The following is a 12,438-nucleotide window of genomic DNA, read 5'->3' as shown; positions in this document are numbered from 1 at the left end:
ATATATTATATAATATATATATATCAAGGTACATGGTCTCGATTCGCTCAAATAGTCAATGCGTTCTCTCGCCGTACTGGCGGACAATTCTCCTCGCTTTCGGCGGCGCATTCGGCGGTGCGAGCGACGGGGAGCAACTTCCATGTTTCAAGTAGAGAAAGACTCTTCAATAAGTCTGGACACGAACCGCAGTTTTGTATATGTAAAGTAATAGTTTTAACAAAAATCTGCAAGAAAGAAAGACATTTACTGTTTCTTTCTCTTTCTGTTCTACCTTTTTCTTATTTATTTCTCTATCTTTCTTTCTTCCAGGAATTGTTAAAACATAGCGGATCAATTAAAAGTTTCTCATGTCCAGCTTCTTACTAAAGAGTCTCTAGTTTCAAGGAGAGGCAACTTTCCTCTCTCGCGAGGTGCATGAATCGCGTAAAATTAATCCTCTCCCCTGACGGGTCTCTCGCATCGTCGCATCGCGCTGCTCCGTTTTACCGAATTGTTCACACGCGATGGCGGGAGGAAGGATAAAAAGAATACATATATTGTATATATTGTCACGTCAACGGGTCTTCCCCGGCGGAGAACGCGCGCGAAACGCTCTGGTAAGTGACGAACTCCTCCCTCCTGCCACAAACGTGTCGACAAACGTGTCACCAGCCACTTATAAACGAATTAATTAGCCCTTCGAGATGTCTTTTAATTAATCGAACGATTTCTAATTCACCGGCTTTGACGCACGGGTTCGCGTAAGCGACCGGAAGCGACCGCGGCGCTCCAATAACCCGTCATGAGAACGAAAGATTGAATGCTTTCCATTTATGCTCGTTTCTACCTAACAGTACCAATGTAGTTTAATTTTAATCATAATTCAAGACTTAATCTTCATCAGCTTTTTTTAATTCTAAGAATTAAAAGATGAAGAGTAAGTCGAAACGAGATTAAAGTTAACTGGTAGAAACTGGACATTGTTGGATACAAACGTCGTTCTATCTTTCTTTGTATTTCGTGAGTATCGAAGACAGAACGATATTTGTGTTAATTACAAAGACAGAACAATATTTGACGTCACCAAATGGAAAGTACCCATCAATAACACAGTTATCGTTAAAGAGTTGTAGAATCTGACGGGTTTCGAAAACGAATATGTCGTGAATATGTAAACGCCAATTCGCAATTCTATGTCTTGTGACATTTTTAACTTGTCCTTCGGAGTGATTCCGGATGACTACGGATGCATCCACGCGCTTACACGACCCTGAGAAGAATCGTGTCCGCGAGGTGAAAAACTCGCGGAACGATTGAGATAGAAGTTTGTGCCTCGAATTATGTTCTTTTGCTCTCCGTAACAACGAAGCTTAAAAACTAATTTAAAAAAAAAAAGAAGAAGGAATTTCGTCGCAGATTTTAACGTCGGGCAAGACGGTGAGCGATGCGAAAAAGAGGCACGGGCGTAATTTAGCGTCGAATGCGATAACGGCAAGAATTTGTGGAGAGAAGAAAAAGAAGATTGAAGGAATGTATAATACAACAATGCTGTCATCGCCGAGGAATGAATCGATCGAGTAATAATCGCGGAGAAAAAGAAAAACGAGAATTTTGCGCCTTTTTGAAGCTGCGGATCGTTCGTAATGTTGGACCATGAGTGCTTCGGTATGTACAAACAATGCTCTCTCATTCTCTTTCTTTTCCCTCTCTCTCTCTCTCTCTCTCTCTCTCTCTCTCTCTCTCCTCCTCCTCCTCCTCCTCCTCTCTTTCTCTTCTCTTTTCGTTTCGCTCTGTCAACTCTTAATCCTAAATTTAAGGCTTATTTAATTAATAATCGACACAGTGTTTTCGTGTGTGGCTGTGTGTTTGTGTCCCTGTGCTCGGTATGATAAGACGTGTACGCGAGTCTTGTATAGTGACGGAAGGGTTGGTTTCCAGATCTCTCGCGGATCACCACTCGAGGCCCACTCCTCTCGTTAACGATGAACGAGAAACGGGAAATCCACGAGTCGCGATTCCGCGGCAACTCTGATTCGGAACACGTTGGTCTCGTTCACGATGAGCTTCAATATCCCCGCTCTTGTGCTCAAATAGCTCGCATTGTTCTCTCCTCCGACGGAGATTCGCGAAATTTTTCAAAGTTATCTTCACTCCTGTGTGCAGTAAGCTTTTGATGATGAACGAGAATGGACTCGATACCGTTGTGATAAACGACCTGTTCATTTCACTCTTCTTCATAAAAAACATTCTTTCGCAGATAATGCGAAACAAATTAGAAAAAAATTACTTTTATGTCACGCAATGCTAAATATTTGTCTCTATGTCTGCAAAATTTTTCTTAAAAAGCGTACACTCCGCTAAATATGGATAAAAGATACGTTAAAAAAGGTGATTTACTCTTTCCTACATGAAAACGTTATCATTTGCTAAAAAGCTGTATATGTGTTCTAATCCATTTGCGAAGGATCACCGAGAGTTAAGTCCGTTCATCTCAAACACTTTGATGTTTGCTGCTCAAAGAGGAAAGTTTCCTCAGAAAGTCTACGAAGGAGCCTAATTTAAAATTAAAACGATCAACTCTGTTTCGACGGATTTTCCACGAAAGTTCCAAAGCGACTCCCTTCATCTTAAAACTGTATACTTTTGTAAGAAGTATTTGTACGAAAAGTTTTGGAAAGTCTGTAAGAAGCACCGTGAAATTTCAACTGCGTTTCCTTTTACTACTATTACTACTCTATATACTACTACTACTGATACTACTACTTCTACTACTGTTTGCTTCACCATGACCGAGAAAGAATAAATGAAATATCACCTATTTCTTTAATGGCGTTTCAATAGAATACGAGCGAGAGATAAGATATAGTTATAAAGCCTGTTCACCTTTTAGCTAAAATTCATACACAGTCTTTTTCTTCCTTTTTTTCTTTACATTGGAGAAAAAAAAGATAAACTATGCAAGAAGTTCAGGTAAGAAACACAGGCATATAATCAACTGAATTAGTAATCTTTCAAAACATGAAAGTGAAGATACAGCAAAATATGCGCGCGCACGCACGCACGCACGCACACGCACACGCACACACACACACACAAAACACATACATACACAGCTATTAGAATTTTATATTATACCTCGTGTATATGCTCGAACGACGAATGTGCTGCGATTTTAGATTCATCACGAAATAGAACGAAAATTTCCAAATAATAAAATTCTTAAATCAGTTATTGACGATAATAATTTCACGTCTTTGTCAAAAAAATTATCGAAAAAAAAAAAAAAAAAAATGACTAGTCAGTAATTAGTGTCGTTATCGAGACGAAATCTAAATAAGATTTCGCATTTTTGTACATGTATTGCCACGAAAAAATATTGCAAGCTTGTTAAGAAATTAATTACGAAACGACCAAGCGCAGTCTCTTCGATTTTGCGCCAAAGGTCTCGTTTAATTCGTGACAGCAATGTGGTAAATATCAACCGCTGGAGAATGTTGCGGAGAAATGTCACGTATCGATGAAATATCCGGATCACACGATCGCTCTTATCGATTTTCGTGTCGCGAGAACACGCTTAGCGCGAGCACGTTACAACGGAACTCGTCGTAAAAACGACTCTATATACTCTCTTTTTTTGTTTGTCTTCATGATATAATCAACCTTCGGAAGTCTTACCTGACCTTATTATTAATTAAGCCCGAGCCTTTTGCGATTTTGTACATTACAATATCACAATTAAATGTTGATCGATAAATCGTTCCGCGTCTACCGAATTTTTCTCGTATGAAAGAAACTCGTGACCTTTGGCGTTTCTAACCCGGGGCTTTTCTCAGGGATCACGCACAATGACCGCTCGATCGTTTTTTTTTTCATTTTTTCTCTTTCTTTTCCGCAAAAAACTAAAACTAAATACGTATTATGAAATTATTCGGAATGAATTCCGATCAGAATTATTCCGTTTTCTCTAGAAAACACAACAGAAATCTAGGGAATAATCCGATTTGTTCCATGAGAGATGTCCTGGTCTAAGGACGCGTTCAGACTCCCTGATTGCTTGTTCCCTAAATCATGTTATCCTTAGGTCTATTTGTTTTTTATTCCTGCATTCTCTGAACTGGTGAACACGGTGCAATAAATTAAAGTAAAACAAATATACGTTTCACTTCAACTTATTGCACCAATTCAGAGAGCAGAAATAAAAAAAATTAACTCTCTTGTTTAACATTCGGAACAACAAGGATAAAATGATATCTGAGAGGGACACTTTGAACATAGCCTGATGTGGTTCATCATTTTAGAGAGGGCACGTCAAAACGTTTTAACTCCTAAAACATAATCAGTCAGAAATGAAGTACCGAGACTACAAAGTGGATCAAATCTAGTTTCGGAAAAATTTGAATCAAGTAGAGTTTGCTTAAACAATCTTAGACGTTTTTCATAATTCAAGAGAACTATAAACTGTGCAAGGAACTTCTGCGATTTTGATTTGCTTTAGTTTTATTCCCTCTGTTTGGACTTCTAATTCTCTTAAACATATCACGTATCCACGCGATAAATATGTGTGTTCGATCTCTTCGAGGAAGTAGAGATCACATTTTTATTCACTTTTAATATCAGGCCTTAAAGTCTTTGTATTATACTTTTCACTACAAGCTTTAAACCTTTTTACTATCTAAACTGTCCTGATTAATTTGTTACACGTTGGAACAATAAGTAAAGACACAGATGAAGTGATCATCGGAACTCGAGTGGACAAAGACCTCTTTAATAATTAATGCAGAAAACCACGTGAGGCGCAATTAGAATTCGGATCCGCGAATTGTGAATTCACGAAGCCACTTGACGCCTCGTCTACGATTAACTATTACTTCGCTATTTGGTCGTTTCTTTTTTTCTATTATGCCACTTGAAAATATTTTACTCGGAATCAGTTTTGTTCCTCGAAACGGAACTCGTGTAGTCTGTTCACTTTGTATTCTCAGCACTTCACATCAATCTGTCAAAAATCAATCCTCGTCCTTCCGGGACGACTTAACGCGCGTCAGTACGTTACAAACTACGATTATTATCAGCTATATTTGTATATGTATGTTTTGTAGTCATGATATGACGAATCATGTTTTAAAGCCGTGAGATGAAAACGCTCGGGTCCTTTACTAATCTACTTTCTTTATCTTTTCTTTTTTTATCTTTCCTTTCCTCGAATCTTCAAGCGCGTCCCCGATTTATATCACTATCAAAAATTTACATTTATTAATATCAAAGCGTAAAGAATACAGATATTGTATTTTTCTCTCTCTCTCTCTCTCTCTCTCTCTCTCTCTCTCTCTCTCTCTCTCTCTCTTATATGAGGAAGGGAGAGTAAGAGTAAGAGAGAAAATGCAAAAAAGCGTTTCTCTCCCTCTCCCTTCCTTTTTGCTCGTTTTATCTACCGTAATGTTTCTCTTTATCCATCTAATAAACATCATTATCTTCATACTTATTATACCTAAACTACTTTGTGGTTTTTCTCTAGTTTTTAAAATCTTATATAATATATGCGCATATGCATGTGTGTGTACTTGTATATACATTGAGAAACCTATTTGATTGAATCAAACAAAATTTTTTGACCGATTTTATTCATTGAATTTGTAATATATTTGTATCGATGAGAAATTATGTTATAAAAAACAAGTAAAATATTACAATAACTAATTTTTTGATTGATCTGTTAATTTCAGAAAATTTCATAGTAGCGTTAATAATGATGACAATTATTGTTTTGTTATAACAATCAAAAAATTTGCCCATATCCAAACAAAAGATTTAGTTGATTCAATCAAATTATTTCGTTCAATTAAATGATTTCTCAATATATATACGTATATAGATATATGTACTTTATATCAATTAGTGTTATCAATTAAAAGTTAATACTATTGAGTCATCATCACAGCTAATTTCCCATCGACTCTTTGTTAAATGATTGATTTTCTGTCATTCTGGCCTTTCCTCCTCCATTTCCTGATTTTCTTGCCTCACTCTCTCTCCCTCTCTCCCTCTCCTTCTCTCATCGCGTATTCTTTTTTATCGGTTCTACGTTCGCGCTGTAAAAAGATCGATAAGAAAAAAATCGAGTCTGGCGCTCATTATCGTCCTCCGAAAATCCTGATTACACGTGGTTCTCAACACGACATTCAAATTTTTTTAGCAACGCGCGCTCCTGAAATTTCAAGAAACAGGACGAGAACGTTTGTACCGTTCAATCCGCAATCGAATTTTATGGAAGATACTCCTTTTCTTCTCCTTATCGAAGTTACAATTTTCACGTTCACGCAGCTGATATTTACACATTGTTATTCTGGCGCTTCGCGACAACAGATACACACATTTTCACTTGTTCTATATATCCTTCTGTCTCCCTTTCTTTCACCGGACGGCAGTGTTTAATTCGTTTTTCTCCCTCGTCCCAAAGATCTATCGCGAATTCTGAGACCATGACGATATATCCGACTCTGAATCGGTCAAGATCGAAAATCAAGATCTCTCCTTCTAATCGCGTTGACTTAGCTATCGTGACTGACTCGAAGACTCTTACACACGTTCTACAATAAACCTATTTAAGCTTTAAGTTCTTTAAGCTTTAAGCTCTTAAGAAATTGAAAGTTATAATCGAAAGACTAATCGACTATGATCCAATTCATCATTTTTAAGACTTAAGGAGCACAGATTTTTGCGTAAAGCACAAGAGAATCACTAGTCTTTTATTTTGTAGAAAAAGGAAATAAAGGCTTTGATTCGTTTTCTTCTACATTATACGTTATACAAGATTCTGTACTCCTGCTCTTAAAGCTTAAAGTAACAGTAAAAAGCCTATTATTGTAGCCTATTACGATTAAACGATTTTCAAAATTGTTCATAGAAACAACTTGCCCGCTCCTACAATCACTATTGTTCGCGCGAACCATATACGGAAAAAGCGTCTACGAAAAGCAACAATCAACATATATAAAAGATAAATGCTTAAAAAAAATATAACAGCACAAATTTTATATATGGCGTTTAAAATAATGCAATACGCTTCGTTAAAAAGCAATGCAAAAAATATACAAATAACGACGGTATAGACAATTCCATACAATTCTGTCCAAGGAGCTGATTTATTCGCTACAAATCAAGTCGGAAGCTGTGCAAATAAGTGCATACGCGGGTATGTATTAGAATCGTTCCAATCCGATCAAGACTTTAAGTATTAGATTAACAAGCTTGACAATTTCGATAATTAGTCCGCCAAATTTTTAATTTAGATTGTGTAATACATACACATTTTATGTATGTATATGCATCATTTGAAGTATTATGAACTCTCGTAATGTCACTCCAAAACCGCTTCTTTAAAGATCCCTGTTTGTGTAGCACTAACACACTACGCTATCCAACGTTTTTTCAAAAGACGGTTTTGGGATTTACAATCGCAAGTTGATCAACAACACGTGGAACAATACTGGAATGATATCTTGGCCTCCCAAGATATTAATCGGTATCGTGCAGTGTGTTGTTGTCCAACCCACGAAAGAATAAGAAAAAGAATTGAAAAATAAAATAAAAGAGAAGGCAATGTAATGCAAAACAGATTTGCACTCGCTCTACTCTATAATTTAATCGTTTTTAGCTCTTTGTACGATCACGTAAAATTAAATTCCGACACGATCAGTTCGTTCTCCTTCATCGATTCTCGTGTTAAGACACGTGCACGAATTCATTATCGCCGCGAACGGCGAGCAAATTAAATTTTAAATGTGAAAGCTGTAAAAAACGAAAAAGAAAAAACTGTGCTGTGACGATTCGTAATTCTTGCGCATGTAAATCGGACTGCGAGGACAAACGGAAAGCGAGTTGCCAAAACTCTCTCCGCATATGTTAATCCCGAAGTTATTGATTTCCTCTCTCTTGAGCCCGGTCGCGTACGATGTTGAGAAGGATGGAAAAAAAAAATGAAAGAGAACGTTTCGCGCACATTCGATCAATTTACATCCGACAAATAATTTAGATCCGTTATCTCCGTGTAGAAACATGTCTTTCTTCGACAATTTTCGACGTCACATGTAGATTAAATCAGTCGATCATTATTTCAACGCACGACTGTGTGTTAGACACCGTTCCGAAGATTTTTCACCTTACAAAACTATAAATACGGAGCGAGCAATCGAAAAAATCGAAATCGCGCGTTTTGATATCGGTCTCTGTCGATTTTGCGTTTTTCTACTCATTCACGCTCATCCCACATTCATACCCGTCTCGTAAACTTATTCTTACCTAAGACTAATCGTCTACCAAAGAAAGCAATTTGATGTAAGAAGAGAAAATAGGTGGATATAAATGTTGCAAAAGTTATCATTATTGCATGTTATCAGAAAACTTAAAAAAAAAAAATAAACATTAATTAAAATACTACGTCAAAGAATTTTGCTCAGTCTGTGGCATGAAATAATTTTGCTTACAAAATAAGAAAAAAAAATGATGAAAAACGAAGATAACACACAAATTTTAAAGTTTGCAAATCTAAATCTAAACTGACGAAACCACACTATCGATTTGATTGTGCAATATCAAATCGATTGTATTCTCCACACTATTATATCATTAAGGCCTTAGCTTACTATTACCATTGTTATTTATTACCCTTACATATTATTGTTACCATATTATATATTAAGTCCGTTTACTGTGTCCAGTATATAGATAGAAGTGTGGTGCGAGTTTGATATAACAATTGCGCCCGTAAAGCATTGTAAACAATGAAAAAGTTCAGACTACCCTTCTTCCTATACCTGTTAGCACAAAAAACGATCTCAAGAAACTCGCACAAAGGACAACTCTTCAAGGACGGGTTAAGTCATCATTAACGGTTGTTCCTGCTTTTAATTTACTTATTAATCTCGGTCCCTTAGGGACGCAGCCGTGTACTGCTTTAAATCGTCGTCATTCTGTCTTTTACGGTTACGATTACGTTCTAAGAAGAAACAATCCGGTGTTACTTAAATCATGACAGTCACGACGCTAATGTTCTTTTCCCTCTTAAAAATCTTTGTCCTCGATATCCGCGTCTAAATAAAGCATTGGAATAGTTAGTACTTGAATTTTTCAAATGTAACAACAGTCATCGCGATGCTCAACGAACATAGATTGAAAATTTATGAATCGAGATAAGAAAGATTATAAATCAGTGATCACTCCGTTTTCAACGGAAAAATCTGACAAATCTTCCCTCTTTCTTTCTCTATCTTTGTGTTATTGTAAAAATAAATCTTAAATTTACATTACATGCAATTAATTCATTTTATTGAAACATGCCGAAAATCGAGAGCACGAGAAGAGTGGTCGAAATGTGAATTTTCTGCAAATACATTATGATGATCATCATAATGCATTTGCGAAACGAACAAAGCACCGTTCGATCCTCGCCTCTCATTCAAATTTCTCCCGATCCCCTTCCTTCTTATTATGTCGGTCACGTTCAATTAACCCACTCGCGTAACACGCATTAAGAAACTCAAAACCTTTATACACCTATCTCACATAAAGAGTAACTATTGGCAGAGAGTAGCAGAATAGCAAGAAAATAAAAAATATTTTCAACAAAAAAATGAAAAAGAAAAGTAAACAGAAATTAAAAAAAAAAGCTGCCTGAAATAAATCTCTTATACGAAGCCATCTGTCTTTTTACAATTCATAATACCAAAATGATAAAGCTCGCGAAAGAAACTGTTAATAAAGAAGTATACTGATAACGATCATTAGTCGGGCGGCTATTAAATAATTGCTTGTCCAGCATTTCCGTGCTAGGATCTTTGTCTCTAATGTCAACGATTAGAGCACGAGGGGATAATAAAAAACGCATATTTGAACATCGGGTGTCTCGAGAACGGCATAAAGCGCGAGCTTTCAAAAGTCGCTTTGGAAAAAGCAGTCACGAAAAAAATCATCGGATGCTTATTCTTTTTTTTTTCAACGCGTCGATATTGAAGTTCATCGTTTGACAAAAAGTCGCGAAGCGTAACTTCGCTTATCCGCGCTTGTCGTCTCGTCAGACTGAGGATGTATTCTTTCTTTCTGTGTCGGATGTATAGATAATATATATATGTATGTACGTGAGGCTCTCCTTGTGTTCCTTTTTGTAAGTTAGTGGTATACGATAATCTAAAATACAGTATTACTTACATTTTGTCACAATGATGGCGCGTGATGGGAGTTCCAGAACGCATATATATATATATATATATATATACATATATAATGTATCTCTCGCGCGCACACATCGATCGCAGCATCGGGACGCACCGATGCATCGCGTCGTCAGCCCTCCCCCCCGCGGTGCATAGTTTATATACGATTTGAAGTTTGTATGCTGGATGTATCTTAGAGTAAAGAACGGATTACGAGTATCCACTCGCGCGATAAAATCGAAAACCCGTGTGTATATGAACCGCACACGGTGTCACCATCATCGTCGTCATCATAATCTTCATATTTTTTTCTCATCATCGTCGGTATCATCGTCTCTCTTATTCTCGCAGTCTTTTCGGCCGATGATTTTATCGACGATAATTCCCTATTGTACCTGATTCTTCCGGAGCTGTTGACGGTCGCCGCTTTTCCCCTCGCACGTTGCTGTTATATACATTGGTTTTTGGGTATCAGGCCTGGACGTTCAGCACTATACGCAATTGCCTCGTGTGTTCGCTTGAGCTATCCGATTGGCCGCAGCTGTCCATCAATCTACTCGTCCAATGACTTGGCGGCTTGGGCACACTCGCGGGCGATGGTGTTTCCGAGAACTTGGCGCCCGCGTAGAAGTTGTTGGTCGGGCTGCTGCTCGGACTGCGCTGCTCGCAACGTTGTTGTTGTTGTTGTTGTTGTTGTTGTTGTTGCTGCTGCTGCTGCGGTGTATGCTGTTGCTGTTGCTGTTGTGGCGAGTTTCTCGCGCTTTTAGACGACGGGCTGTACGGGCTGCAGCTCTGCCGTCCATCTTTAGCATTTCTAACCGTATGACGACCGTTCTTGTATAGGAACGGCGAAGATTTACTGTTAGAACGATTATGATGATGGTTGTGTTGGTACTGATACCCGACCTTCGGCGAGGCCTGCCGATCCACCTTAGCGTTATCTAACTTGGGCGCGGAGTTCGTCATGGCTCGGATGTTTGTCTATCTATCTATTTCTCTCTGTTTCACTTTTCTAATATTCCCTCGTTATTCAGCCAATTCATTGGCCTGCAACACAAAATGGACCTATTTGTGCATTTTTAACTTTCATTTCTCCCTTTTTCTACGAAAAATATCGTAACATTGATTTGTATTTAAAGTATTATTTTTTCATTCAAAAAGAAAAAATGCTGTTTTCTTTATGCTTGAAAATAAAGTAATACCTTTTCTTTGTTTAGAAAGGAGGACGATAACATTATCTTTGACAAAGCTAATTAAATACTTGTTGTAAGAATACTTTAGTAAATTATAAAAAAATTTTTCTTCTCTCAAATTTCATTTAATTAACTAATCTTGTTTTAGTCAAAATATTGGAATTTATATATTAGTAAAAAATTCTAAAGCTAGAGCTGGTATATATAGAGATTTCTGAAATTGATTTATATATATATATATATATATATAGATCGAATTCGCTATATTAGATTAGGCCCAGTTGCAATGTCACTTTGACTTTAAGCGAGACTTAAAACTCTATCTGTCTCGTTTTAAAGCCAAAAAGAGACAGAGATAGAAAGAATTTTAAGCCTCGCTTAAAATCAAAGTAACGTTGACGCAATCGGGTCTTATTCCTACATTGTGGCATATTCAAAAGAACATACAACTGATGTAAATGACAATATTTGAATTTGTAATATTTATGTTTAAATAACAAGTTACAGATATAAAATTCCTCGATAGTTACGCGGTTTTTAATCATAGGAAAAAATAAATGGATACTTCTTCAAATATTCAAGTATACAGTAAATTTACACTAAATTTATGCTAAAATTTTATCTTTATTGCACTATAATTTGTAAATAACTTTATATACGATAGAATGTTAGTATAAAAGTATACATTTGCAACATCTAAAAACACTCTGACACTATAACAAATCAGCTTCATATACACCAACAAACATAAAATGCTCAATAAGAATCAATTCTATACTTTCCATCATACTTTCACTATCAAATACCATTTCCGTAAGAAAAATTGTTTGTGACACAATAAAAGTTAGATTTTAGTTCATTAAGAACTAAAGGAATAAACATATTATGTATATATTGTCATATTTAAAAAAAAAAACTGAAAGTGAAAAATATAAAAAAAAGAAAAATTTATAAAAATTTAATTTTATTTTAATGCTTTTGATATCAATAATTTTAAATAACTTAATTCTAGATTTTCTATATTTTATTTCTATATTTATAATATATTTTATAAA

General features: G+C 36.3%; 1 protein-coding gene across 1 annotated transcript in view; it reads right to left on the bottom strand.

Annotated features, from left to right (window-relative positions):
- Positions 1-9,722: 9,722 nt before the first annotated feature.
- The window catches only part of LOC108693324 (vacuolar protein-sorting-associated protein 36-like), a 3,126-nt gene continuing 410 nt past the window's right edge, over positions 9,723-12,438 (bottom strand). The window contains exon 2 of the mRNA XM_018202212.1: positions 9,723-11,237. Coding sequence (XP_018057701.1) covers positions 10,662-11,156 — 495 coding nt within the window. The 5' untranslated portion in view covers positions 11,157-11,237 and the 3' untranslated portion in view covers positions 9,723-10,661. The remainder of the gene's footprint in view (positions 11,238-12,438) is intronic.

The sequence above is a fragment of the Atta colombica genome, unplaced genomic scaffold (genome assembly GCF_001594045.1).
Source record: "Atta colombica isolate Treedump-2 unplaced genomic scaffold, Acol1.0 scaffold9, whole genome shotgun sequence".
Taxonomy (NCBI): Eukaryota; Metazoa; Arthropoda; class Insecta; order Hymenoptera; family Formicidae; genus Atta; species Atta colombica.
Note: the sequence above shows the minus strand (reverse complement) of the source record. Positions and strands in the feature narration are given on the sequence as shown.